The sequence below is a fragment of the Vicia villosa genome, unplaced genomic scaffold (assembly GCF_029867415.1).
Source record: "Vicia villosa cultivar HV-30 ecotype Madison, WI unplaced genomic scaffold, Vvil1.0 ctg.001202F_1_1_1, whole genome shotgun sequence".
Taxonomy (NCBI): Eukaryota; Viridiplantae; Streptophyta; class Magnoliopsida; order Fabales; family Fabaceae; genus Vicia; species Vicia villosa.
This window is the reverse complement of record NW_026705532.1, coordinates 163,820-178,558: the sequence shown is the minus strand read 5'-3', so window position 1 is coordinate 178,558 and position 14,739 is coordinate 163,820. Positions and strand designations below refer to the sequence as shown.

The 14,739-nt window shown below is 35.3% G+C and overlaps 1 protein-coding gene across 1 annotated transcript; it reads left to right on the top strand.

Moving 5' to 3' along the window:
- Window positions 1-1,375: 1,375 nt before the first annotated feature.
- LOC131633995 (F-box/kelch-repeat protein At3g06240-like) lies at window positions 1,376-3,872 on the top strand. Its single transcript, XM_058904664.1, has 2 exons — window positions 1,376-1,427; window positions 3,181-3,872. Exons 1-2 carry the CDS (start codon window positions 1,376-1,378, stop codon window positions 3,870-3,872), a joined length of 744 nt encoding a protein of 247 aa, XP_058760647.1.
- The last annotated feature ends 10,867 nt before the right edge of the window (window positions 3,873-14,739 follow it).

The following is a 14,739-nucleotide window of genomic DNA, read 5'->3' as shown; positions in this document are numbered from 1 at the left end:
TCATACTTGTATATTTTCGTATATTGATACATGTTTATATTTTCATACTTATACATGTTTGTGTGTTTGATTTTGTTCCTCTTTACTTTTGCTATTTAGCAAGGTGAAGTTGGCTAAACAAATTGAACTCGGATAGTTCGTAAATTCTAAATCTTCACTTTTCAATTTGTTTAGCCAATTAATGATTTTGTAAATATTGTGTTTTATGTATATTTGTGTTTTTACACATACTTGTGTATACTTTTGCTTTTGATTCGTTTGTTAAGTGTTTGGGCAGGTCGCTTTCTTTAGGTTGCGTTTGACGCGAAAGCATTGGCTTACCGCGAGGAAGTTACTTACCATTCACGAAACAATAAAAGGCGTCGAGCTTACGACGTAAAACAAGCACTTGTTGGGAGGCACCCCAACGGTTGTATATTTTCCTGTTTTAATTTTCTGTAAATGAGTAGTGTAGGTGTTAAGTGGTGGCACACTAGAAATTATGGTTTTCTGAACTGGTTTGGTTTTTCTGGTGTAGCGCGCGTTGCATGCAAATAGGGCGCGTCGCGCGGCCTGGGAGCTGAAGAGCTTGGTTTGGCAGAAAATAGGGCGCGTCGCGCGGTCTTGAGGGCGCGTCGCGCGCTGTGTTGCTTTTGTCAAGTGAACTCTTTTTATTGGTTCACTTGGCTAGCCTTTTTCCCACTTACACCAAGGCTTTATAGTATAGTATTTTATAGTTTTATTTTTTAATTCTTTTGTTGTTGTTTAGACTCAAATTTTGGCCCGATTACTTGGAGTCGCATTTGGTAATTCTCCGATTGTGATAGATTCAACATGCCGGTTGTGCGGTAATGATTGTTCAAATTTGTACGTCGCAAGGTACTCGTTTATCGCTTTCTATAGCATAACATGTTTTTGAGACTTTTCATTTGTACAAATTTCATATTATTCATTGTTTTTGCATAACTTGCTCATGACTTGAATCACAATTAGTTTCCCCTTTTTACCATAAATGTGAGGTGGCTTTCCATTGTATATATATATATATATATATATGCGAGAGACCGACAATTCTTGTTTTAACTGGATATTATTATGTTTAATCTTTCGTTTGTATTGTTTTTGTGAATGCACGAAAGTGATCAAGGCACTTGTTTGATTTTGAGCACAACTACCATAGCCAAATATCAATTCACCTTGTGAGTTTGTGATCATTAGTAACCCCTTTTGAGCCTTTTCGTCAATATCCATATTGTTTTTGCTTAATGCTTGTCTATGAGCGTTTGGTTTTCATTTGTGTATGGATGTTTGATTCTTTGTTTTCTTGACCTTGTCCTATGATGTTAGGTTGGATTTTTACCTTGCCTTAGAAAGTAGGGAGTATTCACTTGATATTATGGTTGGATTCAAGTTGGGGAGAGGATGTTTGCCTCTTTATCATGTGATTGGTATGAGGTTATGAAAAGAAAAAGAAAAAAAATGATGTGAGAAAGAAAGAAAAGAAAAAAAAAGAAAGAAAAAAAAGAGAAAAAGTTTGAAAAAGAAAATAACAAAAAGAGTATGAATAAGAGTGTGCTAATAAATTCTGTGTTTGGTGTGAAACTTGTGATGAAGAAGAAAGTTGGATTGAAATTGTATTGTTTGAAACATTGTGGAAGTAATTACTCCTTTAGGTTTAGGTAAGTTTTTGTTTCGATTAGCTTTAGGACTTATCACTTGGTTGTTAACCGAGCCACATTACAACCGTGAAAGCCCTTGTGATTTGTGTCGTTGCATTTTCAATACTATTTTTGGATGAATGCATAATTTTGTCTATTGTTTGGGTGTGTGTCAAAGTCCTCACCTTTCGGTGTTTTTCATCTACCGATGAGTTTTTGCTAGGCGTGATTCGTGATTGAGCTTGTTTTGTTTTAGAATGTTTTGTATGATTTTTGTACTTAGGATTCGTTTCATTTTCATGTTCGTTGTAGGATTGTGGTAAGTGTTTACTTTGTTTGTGCGTGTTTCTTTGAACCGTGCAATTGTTTCGTTTTCTAAACTTTGTTGATTCTTGATTCTTTGGATTTTTACTTTTGCTATTTGAGAGTTTGGCCTTGTTTGAGGACAAACAAATTCAAGTTGGGGAGAGTTTTTAAGTGCCAAAATGTAGTTATTTTGTGTTTGTAAATAGTGGCACTTATCGATACTTTTTGTTAATAACGTTTGAATAATACCCCGTTTTGTGTATAAATACATATACTTTGTGAATAGATGTATTTTCATATACTTTTATACTTTTTGATAGTTTTCTATTCATTGTGTAGGTATTGAGGCCTATTTGGAGCATGAGCAATAACGTGTCGAAGACACGGCTTCAAACGCGCGTCTTTGAGCATCGAAACCAACTCGTCAACGAATAAAGCTCAAAACCAAAGAATAATAAATCACCAATTTGGTTGATATGTTGTCATTTTTAGATAGGAAATTGAATGAGCTTTCCAACGCTTCGAACCGGGCGCAAATCTGAGTTACGGTTCTCAAGTTGCGCCATTTTTACTAAAAGTTGTTTTTTCAATTCAGCAGGTTGGGCGCGATGCGCGCTCTTGCGCGGGACGCGCGCTGTACCTGATCCAAAATTTCATAAATAGGCGAAAATCAGATTTTTTTGGTTATGTTTTGGGTTTTTTTGAACCCCAACTCATCCAAGGTCATTTTTGGGTAGATTCGCTTGGAAACACCATTGGAGCTTGTAATCAGATGATTGGAGGTCGAATTTCTCATAGATTGGTGTTGACAAACCAATAAATGTTTGGTTCCTCTTCTTCTCTTCTCTTTGTATTTCTCTTTTGGTGAGTTTGTATGTAAATTTCTCTAAACCCATAAATGTTTGTTGCTTTTTCTACTAGTTGTATAAAGTTTGCTTTACAAATCTTAATTGGTGTTTTTCTGATCTTTTTGCTTAAATGCTTGGGATTTGTGTTGCTGTAGAAATAGACATCACAAATCTTGATTAGGGGGATATCTGTTAGCTTTTGAATCTAGACATAGGATTGGGGTTAACATCCACTTAATATCTGAGTTTAATGCCTCTGTGTTGTTCGATCGGTTGAGACATCGTCGAAAGAGCAATTTAATATTCTTCGAGTTTTTGCATATTTAATCCATGCACCCAACTTCACAAACAAGTACCTTTAGCTCCCGGTGAATTTGAAACAAATTTAGAGTTACGGGATTTGTATTATCTATATGGTTTCGGATATGATCAGTTGAGAGATGATTACTTGGTGGTTTCATTGTCCTGTATTCTAGCCCAGGAAGATTTTTCACGTTTGGAATATTTCTCATTGAAAGATAACAAGTGGAAGGAAATTGAGGATACTTACTTCCTTTATACGATCGACAAGATAGAGCCCAGAGTGGGATCGCTCTTTACCGATGCTATTCATTGGGTGGCTTTACATTCAGATTCATTGATGAAAGTTATTATTGCATTTGATTTAACAGAAAGGAAACTTTTTGATATGCCTTATCCAAATGGTGTAGGCCATAAGTCTGATCATTATGAGTTGTGGGTATATCAAGAATTTCTTAGTTTATGGGCTATGGATGGTAAAAATAGTAGAATTGAAATATGGTTGATGAAAGAATACAATGTGAACTCGTCTTGGATTAAGGCTATTGTTTTCCCTGTGCAAATCATATCTCCTCATCAATTTTCTCCAATATGCTCTACAAAAAATGGTGATATCATTGTAACAAATGAGACTAGATTAATGAGGTACAACGACAAAGGAGAGCTTATCGAGGGTTCCTCATACAGATGCTTTCCAAATAGTGCAGTTTCACGTGGATCCCTATCAATAGTGTATACAGAATCTTTTCTTTCACTCCCTGGTGATGGCACGCAATCTTAAGAAGATGATTCAGACTAGAATTATTAGGTTTTCAAATATTTTCTTGATTTATTGATGTGCAACAAAATACAAAGTTTGGTTTTATGTTTATTGGAAATGTTGATAGATTTGTTTGTGTCATTAGTGTTATTTATGCATATGTAAATGTAATTGCATGAAATCAAGATTGTCAAATCTTTTACAAGTGATTGTCTTATTAATGTTAGTTATGTTAGTTGTTTTAATTTCACGAATAATATGCCAAACCTAAAACATGTTATAGAGTCATTGTACTAGATTTTATAAAAATATGCTTCATTCGTAAAGATTTTAACGATAGCAATTATGACAAAACACTTTTATATTCTATTAAAAGAAGAAAAAACTGGAGACTTTATGGTTTAGTTCAGAACTTCAGATAGAAAACACTTTTTTTATTGAACAAAACCGCTTGGGTTATGTAATTTCGAAGCAAACAGTTTAAAGGTTTTATTCTAAATAAAATCCCCGCCTGTAACTACCTTGCTGCATTTGACGCGTTCGCAATGGTTGGATCTAAGATTAAACAATTTGGATTTTAAAATAAAAATATTGAATTTAAAATTTCAACCGCCTGATTTTAATCCAACAACTGTGAATATGCGAATGTATGAAGGTAAATATCGAATGCTGGGAAACCTGACTAGTCACTGGGTTCTTATGAATCTAAACCGAACTTCTTTAATTTTATCGTTCTATCAAAAGTTTCAATATTTTTTATGAAGGTTTTGTTGGTCATGTCTATTTCACCTTAATTATTTGTGCTGTATTTTTGGTGTTGTAGATAATTGCATAGAGGCAGGTTGAAGGCTTCTGACATTTAGCTGTCATACTGATTACTAAAGAAAATTGTAATAATTCTTTATTGTGTTTTCTATTCAGAAGTCTTAGAACTAGTTTTCATCCATTGACAATATAGATTTTTTTTTTTATTTCATTCTATTGTTGATCCAACCATTTTTAGGGATTATGGTGGTTTTGTTATTGATGTGTTTCAAGAATTTTCAAGGATAGATGGTTTTTCCTAAGACTACTTTTATCGTAGTTATTCAATTTCACTTTACAAAAGTAAAGAGATCTTATTTTAATTTCAAATTATCGTGGTTGATATGATGCAAGCAAGTGGTATGAAATGTATTACAAATTGCTACAAATTTCTTGAATTCTCTTAGATATAATGAATATGGAAATGTTAGAAGAACCTATAATTATTATAATACTAATATATATCATAAACATTCGGAAAGAATTAAAATAATTTAGAAATATTCACTATTATTGAGAGATTGGTGACTTGAACCTATAAATAAGCAATTGATACTTTATAATTGATTATCCAATCTCTTCGCTCTCGTAGTAACAACATTAACTTCTCTTCTTCTTTTTACTTCTCTTTTCTCCTCTTTCTCTATTAACATAAACAAAATAAAGCATTATGTGATTTTTTTTATAAATTTTTTTAAAAAGCACTACAAATATATATTCATATAATAGTTTAAAAAACAGTTTGTATTTAAAAAATTAAAATTAAAATTAAAATTATATTTGATAGTTTATAATAATAATATATATATATATATATATAGATATATATATATATATATAGATATATTTGATAGTTTATTGTATGTAATAAAAAATAGTATATAAAAACAATATACTATATTTGATAGTTTAAAAAATCAATTTTGTACTTTTAAAATTAAAATTATATTTGATAGTTTATATTATATTTAATATATATATATATATATATATATATATATATATATATATATTTGATAGTTTATTGTATGTAATAAAAAGTAGTATATAAAAACAATATATTTATTAAAATGATAAATAAATATTTTAAAAGCAAGTATGTATGTTTAGGACTAAAAACAAGTAAATATATTTTATATATGTTTAGAAAAAGACAAATATTGAATATAATTAAACATGATTCATATGTGCAGTATGGAACATTACCAATTCTATCGTAGTTGGATGTATGATAGAATGTTTCATGGACGACGTGGGCTTAAACCACTTTTTATGGAAGGAGCTGCCGTGTTTCTCTCGTATGCGTTTGCTCAAGAATGTTGTCGTAGGGAAGGAGGGGGTAAGGTGTCCGTGTTTAAAGTGTGGTTGCAGAAATATTATTAGTGACCCTAGTGAAGTGAAACGTCACTTGGAGAGAGTGGGTTTTAGGCCAAATTACTGGGTTTGGACATCTAATGGGGAAACAATGCAGGAGATGAATAGAGAGGCTTCTAGCAGTCAAACACATATAGAACCAGATATAAATAGAGTTGATCCAGGGAGTAGTTCATCACATATGTAATGCCAGGATAAATTTAATCTCGTCGAGGAGATGTTCACTAACGCATTAGGGGTGAATGTGGCGTATGATGAACCACAAGACTTAGATGGAGAAGAGCTCCCGAATGAGAAAGCTCAAAGGTTTTATCAGCTGTTGAAAGAAATAAATATACCATTGTTTGAGGGGTATTCTTACTCTAAGCTATCAATGTGTGTGAGACTTTTGGCTGCGAAATCAAATTGCAATGTTCCTGATCAGTGTTTAGAATTCTTTGCGAGATTGATGTTGGACGCGACTCCTGTGAAAGAAAACATGCCTACAAGTTATTATGATGCAAAGAGGATGGTGTCGAAGTTGGGATTAGAAGTAAAAAAGATTGATTGTTGCATTAGAGGTTGCATGTTGTTTTATGACAACGAGTTTGGTACAAATGATGGGGAATTAGAGGAATGTAAGTTTTGCGAGAGTCCGAGTTATTTAGTTAGCAGTAAAGGAGTTGACCAAAGGCAAAATCGCATTGCAGCGAAATCTATGTTCTATCTACCAATAATACCTAGGTTGCAAAGAATGTTTGCATCAATGCACAGTGCAAGCCAAATGGCATGGCACCATACAAACAGATTTAGTTCAGGCAGGATGCGACATCCATCTGATGGCGAGGCATGGAAACACTTTGATAGAGTTCATCCTGAATTTGCACTTGAATCTAGGAATGTCCGACTTGGATTATGCTCAGATGGTTTCACTCCTTATAATTTTTCAGGAAATGCATATTCTTGTTGGCCAGTTGTCATACCCTAATTTTTGACCCCCCCTGAGATGACATATCTTCAGGATTTTCATCAAGTCAAAGCAAGTACCCAGAGCAGTCTGGCATTCAATCAAGGGTGTTCAAAGACAAGAAAACTTTGGCAAAGGATCAATCAATAGAAGGATTAGTCTCTAATACAATCATAAGACTCAAGAGCTTCATTATTTCACCTATGATTGATTAGACACCCAGTCATCTGAGTACAGGTTTACTCAGGTCACCAGACTAGGGTTTTTGAGCCTATCAAGGACTAAAATCAGGGATCACCTTTGGGAAACCCTAAAAAGCCCCAGGGGATCATTCAAAGACATCAATCATTTTCAAATAGCTCATATGACAAGATCCACTGGACATTACACCTCAATTCAAAGTCTACAGTCATTATTTTCATATGGTCGACAATTAGGGTTTTTGACCTAATTCACCAAGATAGTTGACTTTTAATCAGGGCATGGATTCAAGACTCAAGACATGATTCAAGAACCTCCACTACCTCAATATAATCCATTTACATCACTCATTTGAGGAGAAGATCTTGATTCTTCACAAAAGTCCAAATTCTCACTATATCAGGAAAAAGTCAACTGTATGAGTTCACCTTTGACTTTTGAGATTTTTGGTCAAACCATGACTTTTAAGGATCAATATCATCAATATATGGATATTAAAGTCATTTGACCAAAGAAATTCAAAAAGAATCTTCAAGGAGCAAAAAGTCGGGAATTAGGGTTTTTGAGGGTATTGTGGGAACTCAAAATTTCACCTACACAACTCAAAAAACTTCCAACATGAAAGTTGTAGATCTTGCAAAATAAAATAACATCTAACAATGCAACTTTTTTCAAAAGATCAATCATTTAAGAGTTTTGGAAATTTTGAAGTTTTAGGTCATAAACACTTAGAAAATTTTCTAAGTGTTTTAACCTAGTTTTCTTCCAACTTTGGCCTCATTTTTCACAATTTTCCCAAATCATTCTGAAGAAACTCCAAACTAATGATTTGAAGTAGATGTTTAGGGCTTTCCAAATTGTGTTCAACCTTCTCCAAATTCATTTTGAGCTAAGAGTTATGCTTGTTCAAAGTTGGCCTCATGAAGTGAAATTATAGGTCATGTACAATTTGAAACTTTGCAATTTTGTGCAAATGACCTCTCTTATGGATGCTACACGACCCATACCACATCTGAAAACATGCCATGCATTCATTTTTACCATGACATAAGAATTGAAGAAGATTCTAAAAACAAGAACATGTGATTATGTAATGATTACATTTGTGAATTTATGGCAAATTGATGAATCACCCAAGGAATCTTCTCACCAACCAATTAGAGCTCATTTCTGTCTCAGAATTGTCCCCTAAGATCAAGCAAAATCGAGGGCTAGGGGATTGATCAAATGGAATCAAAATTCTCATCATTGCATAAGAGATATTTGCAAATTTTCTTCTTGGCTAAGAAACCAAAGTGACTTCATTAAGCAAGCTTACTATCTCCAATTGCTCAGCATCAATTGCCTATAAATAGAGGCCTCTTTCTCATTCAGAAAACACACCAAAGCAACCATATTCCTTGCTTTCTCTTTCTCTTCTCATGCTTATTGTTTTTCAAAGTTCTTTGGCAAGAAGAATCGTTTTCTTCAAACCAGAGCTTATCTTTGGAAAGTAAGCATTCTAACATCTCAAAGGAGATCATTTGAGGTGATCCAAGCACCTGGATCACTTCTGTAAGTGGAGGAACGCCATTGTTGCTCTCACTTTGGAGCTGTTGCATTTGGAGGTCCATAGAGCAATTTAGAAGGTTTCCAACAAAGCCAAGCATCCAGGCACGTTCCATAGGAGGTAGTGAAGCTGTTCAGATGGCTGCAGCTCATCTGTAACTCAAGAATCATCACTCTTCATGTTCACTTGAAGCTCAAATCGAGGGAGGTCCATAGAACAATTCAGGAGGATTGAGGTTACAATAAACATTCAGTTAGCATCACTGAGTCCCAAGGAAGCTTTTGGGATCATTCATACAAGCCCAGTTGCTCTCTATCATCCTCACGACCTCCATTTTCGGAGGTAAGTTTCTGAACTCCACCTCTTTAATTTAAGCACTCTTTATGATATAGCTCGATTCTATCTTGTTCAGCATCATCAGAGGATTGAAAACCCTCTATCATCATTCATTTATCTTTCAGTATAGTCATTTAATTTGATTTTCAAATTTTAGGGTTCTTCACGTTTTTTAGTAAATTAGTTAGATGTAGTTAATATAAATTTATGTTAGTTACATATTCAGAATCGTGAGTGAATTTAGAACAAGTTTCATGTTTACATCATTGCAAATGGTTGAGAGTTGAGAGAGTTCAGATTTTCAAAAATTCAAAGCTAGAGGTTGAAGATGACAATGGTGGTGGCGCGCAAATTTCAAATTCAGGGTTAAGTTTATTTTATTTTGATTGATACCTATTTCATTAACGACTAAATCCTTATAGCCCAGTGGTAAGGAGTGTTTGTGTGTTGCGCGTGCCCAAGGTCTGGGGTTCGAATCCCCCTCGCCCCAGACCTTTTGATTTTATTTTCTTTTTTGCTTCTATACACTTGAGTAACATATGAGTTGCAAAAGAGTCAGTTTACTATCACCATACGCGCGCTGGCTCAGTGGTGTTGGTTTTGGGTGTGTGACCTAAAGGGCGTGTGTTCAAACCTTGGAGGAGACAAGATCATTTTTTTACCACTAATTTCCTTCATTTTTTCTCACAACTTCACACCAATTAATTTATTTTCACTTCATTTTTCACACACTTGTTATTTAATGTACTTATTTTATGAATAATCAAAAAATCATAAAAAATATTATTTATTTCATGTATTTTAATTAGGTTTAAAATAGTATGTTTTAAATGTTTTCTTAAATACTTTAAAATATATATTTTTATCTTGTTACCTTTGTGAATAATTTTATGATAAAACCCTAATTGTTTAGGTCTTAATTAGGCATAGATCTTTATATTCACCTTAATTAAGTTGACTTTTTGTCAATTTTCAAAGCTGTTATCAGTCTCCGATTAAACGGATGATTAAGGTTTTCAAACAACAAAACCTTATATCATTTCAAATCATTTTCAAATTGCTTTTATAGCCAGTACTGTAAAGTACTGGGCCTCTAATAGAGTGTAAGTCCCAAACACCTTCTCTTCTTAGCTTGTTTTCAAAACTGTATTTACAAAATCTTCTTTCTGTTTTCAAAACATTCTTCTGGTATTTGAAGGGCATTATTCCCGGTGAAACTCTTCAGATACCTATGTGACCTTTGTCCATCTTCACTTCTTCTGTTTTCAAAAACCATTAACTGTTTATCATATATATATATTCAACTGTTATCCACCAATTACTGTTGAGGCTCTGTACATACTTCTTCAAAGGCCTCCACTCCATCCAGGTTAGGCTTTACAAGCTTTCAATTTACAGTCTTTATTTAAATTACTGTCAAATATAAACTGTACATATATTAGTTTAGAACTACGTTTGAGTATAAACCCTAGGACAGTTAAACTATATATATATATATATATATATATATATATATATATATATATATATATATATTATAGGAATATGACCTAGGATTGAGAATGTCTTCCCGGTGAAGGCTCTTTCCTAATTAGAGATCTGTAGTTCAAACCCCCAAGATGAATTATTCCTGGTGAAACATCTTGGCAAAAACCTTAGAATCCAAAAATATAGGACACATCCACCCAAAGAGGAATTATTCCCGGTGAAACCTCTTACCCATTTGCTTAGAGCCAAAATAAGTTCAAAACCACATAGCTTTCTCTTGTGCTATAACAAAGACCCTCGATTAGCCTCCTCTTGGGCTTTGTACAAGGACCCACAGGCTTCTTAAAAGCATTTCGAGCTTCCTCTTGAGCTTGTATACAAGGACCCATCAGGTTTCTTATAAACATAGGAACAGGTCTTTAGTCACCTTTTAGCCTACCCTGGTGAGTTTCTTCCAATTTAAACCAGACTTTAAACAAGCTAAGTTTGTCTCAATTTCACATTGAGTACATTTTTGGAATGAGAGACATGGACAGTCTCTGTCACCCTTATCTTCATCAATCTTCCTTAGCAGAGTCTAGGATCCATGTTTGCTCATCCTCAGTCAGTGTCAGCCTTCATCTTGGGCTTTAAACAAGAAGTCTCCACTAGATAATCTTTCTGCCATCTTTCAACTTTCCCTGGAAAGGGTTAGCCTCCAATGTCAATTAATAAAAATCTGTTTAAAATGTCAAAAAACCCCTGGAAAGGGTTAGCCTCCATACATTCTATCATTTTAACAAAAACCCCTAGAAAGGGTTAGCCTCCATACATTCTATCATTTTAACAAAAACCCCTGGAAAGGGTTAGCTTCCAACATCAGTCTTTCAAAACCAAAGATTCATTCTCTTAGGAGATAATTTCCCCAAAAGAGTCAAAACCCCTGGAAAGGGTTAGCCTCCATACATTCTATCATTTTAACAAAAACCCCTGGAAAGGGTTAGCCTCCATACATTCTATCATTTTAACAAAAACCCCTGGAAAGGGTTAGCTTCCAACATCAGTCTTTCAAAACCAAAGATTCATTCTCTTAGGAGATAATTTCCCCAAAAGAGTCAAAATCCCTGGAAAGGGTCAGCCTCCAAAAAACATGATAAAATCAGTCTTTTAACAGACAAATTCACCAGCTGAGTCAAAATCCCTGGAAAGGGTTAGCTTAAAAAAAACAGTCTTTTAATAAATAAAATCTCCTCAGTAGAGTCAAAACCAACAAAAACAGTTAGCCTCAACCTTGGGCTTCATACAAGGCACCAAACAATAAAACTCCCCTGTCAAGAGTCAGCCTCAACCTTGGGCATTGTACAAGGCAGATAATAGAGTCTCCCCAGTGAGTTCTTCATCAGTCAGTAGCCACAACCTTGGGCTTTGTACAAGGCAGATTAAACCATATTTCATGAGTCAAAGATTCCTAACACCTAGGATCTTTTTCCCATAGAGTCATCCATACTCAGTTTATTTTAGAGTCAGCCACAACCTTGGGCTTTGTACAAGGCAGAAAATAATGTTTTTCCTAGCTAGAGTTAGCCTCAATTATGGGCTTTGTACAGAACACCAAATAAAAATCCATCAAAATAAACACTCTCCAAATAGAGTCAGCCTCAATTCTGGGCTTTGTACAGAACACAAAAATACCCTGTAATTAATCCCCAGTGGAGTCATCTCCCAGAGTCAATTATAATTAATAAATCAATCAAAAAGCCTCAAGCTTGTGCCTCATACAAGCCAGCTAAAGTCAAATCTTTTATACAGTAGATAGACATAGCTTATCTCTATAGAGAGATATTTTTACTACTCTACCACATTCAAACAAACAAACATTACATTTCATTTTAATCAAGTCTCCCATTTAGGATTTTGAAAGGCATGAGCTGGCAGTAAAACCCAGACATGTGGTAACTTTCCCTAATTTGGATGAGCATCTTTCTTTCATTTAAGAGGCATTTGACTGGTATACTTGCACATACACAAGTAAGGTCCCCCTCTTGAATGAAATGAATTCAGTTATTCTGTCACTCCTTTAAATGTTTGTGGTAGAATAGTACAAATACCTCTCTGTAAAGATGATTTCATGTCTCTTTACTGTAAACAGAGATTTAATTCAAAGCTTCAACCTTGAGCTTCAAGCAAGGCACCAAAAATAATTAATTTCCCTAGTTAGTTCCCCGAACTACATTAAGCTCTGACTTCCACTAGGGATATGTAGGCATGAGGTTCACAAGGAATCTCAGCGAGCTAATAAAATACCAAAAATAGTCAGTCTGTCTGTCTGTCTTTCTTTTATTTTAATTCAATTCCTTCTCCTAATATAAAGGAGAAACTTCCCCAATTATTAGCAGTAAACACAAACACAAATGACACAGAGAATGTTCCTGTAGAGTACTACAGATATGTAGGGTGCTTAAACACTTCCCTATGTATAACCGACCCCCCGGACTCCAGAATTTCTAGTCTAGGTGAAATCCCCACACTTAGCAAACTCCTAGGGTTTAGTTGAGATCTTTTTTCCCCTTTCCTACTCGTAGGACAAAAAAGAAAGTTCGTGTGATATCGTAGGAAGAACTGAAATAAAATTCATCCCACCACGGGCGCATTCTCCTTCCAAATTTCGCGTGAAGGGTCTAGCGTGCCGTCCTCCCAAGTGAAACGGGGAGGTAAAAAAAATGACACCACAGTAAAAATGGCGACTCTGCTGGGGATATAAGTGTTAAAAACCTTGGTTTTTCATCCAAACCAATGGTTGACCTGTTGCTGGTCCAGCCCCAATGAGGAATTAGGGATGCCAAATTCCCCCTCAAACAAAAGAGGTCCTGCCTAACCTCTGTGTCATTTCATGTGTTTGCTGCATTTATATTTGTTTATTTTGTTTATTCTGTATCGGGAAAGGGCTTGATTCCCCCTTGTGGTGAGAAATCCTATACCCGGATTTGAGTGCAACATAAGATAGGATGGAGGATGTCTTCCCGGTGAAGACCCTCTAATCTTAGTTTCCAAGTCTACTCTTGGGATTTGCCTGGCTGGTTGTGATTAACTGCGCCACTGCATTCCGAGACTGATTTGTACCAGGAGGACCTAGAAACACACTAACCCCACTTAAAGCCTTTTTTAGGACGTAGAGCGGTGATTACGGAAGTAATTGTCACGCAGATACTACACTCAGACAAAACTCTCTTATAGATACCAATCAACGTATCTTTTAAGGTTGAGCAAAAACTCTGAGACCCCTAGAACCCGTTCTACAGGTACGAAAATCCTTATCCTTAGTTTACCATTGGGGCGAGGTTTGCGTTTTGACTTCATGACCACTATACCTTTCAGCGCCATGTTTGTTTAAAACTCTTGTGTGTGCATTCATGCATTCATGCATCATTCATTAATAACAACTAAAAACAAAAAGAGTCTTTTTTCGAGTCGTTTTCCAAGGAAACTAAATAACGAACGTTTTGAACTTCATAGAAAGAGAGAAATGGAGAAAGGACTTAAGGATCTATACCATGGATTATGGAAGAAAGAGAGCTAGGAAATACACCTTCAAGATTCCCCAGGTCGAGGAACTGGGAAAGCTCGGAAAACTGGTGGTCAACCCCCAGGCTTTCAAGGAGAAGTATGGAAAACTTCTGCCTTTGCTCAATACAAACATTGTGGATGGGATCCTTCCCACCTTGGTACAGTTTTACGATCCAACGTATCACTGCTTCACCTTTCCAGATTATCAGCTCATGCCTACGTTGGAGGAGTACTCTCGTCTGATTGAAATACCCGTGTACGCGCAAGATCCGTACTCCGGTTTGGAAAAGAATCCTGACGACATTATCATTGCTGCAACTACTCCTTTGAACGTAGTCGACATCAGAACTCATATGGTGAGTAGAGGAGGAATTCAAGGGTTACCCTCCAAGTTCTTGTTAGATCAAGCTCGGTACTTCGTCAGCATTCAAGATATGAGCGCTTTTGAGGAAATCTTGGCTTTGCTTATCTACGGATTGTTTTTGTTCCCTAGCATTAACGATTTCGTCGACATCAACGCAATTAAGATCTTCTTAATTGGAAATCCAGTTCCAACCTTGCTTGCGGATGCTTATCACTCTGTGCATTCAAGAAACCTGCAGCGAGGAGGATTAATCACATGCTGCGTACCGTTGTTATACGAATGG

Coding starts and splice junctions, on each gene's coding strand:
- LOC131633995 (XM_058904664.1), top strand. CDS start 1,376: ATGGTTGGATTCAAGTTGGGGAGAGGATGTTTGCCTCTTTATCATGTG. Junction 1,428..3,180: donor GCCTCTTTATCATGTGATTG/GTATGAGGTTAT, acceptor AAACAAATTTAG/AGTTACGGGATTTGTATTAT.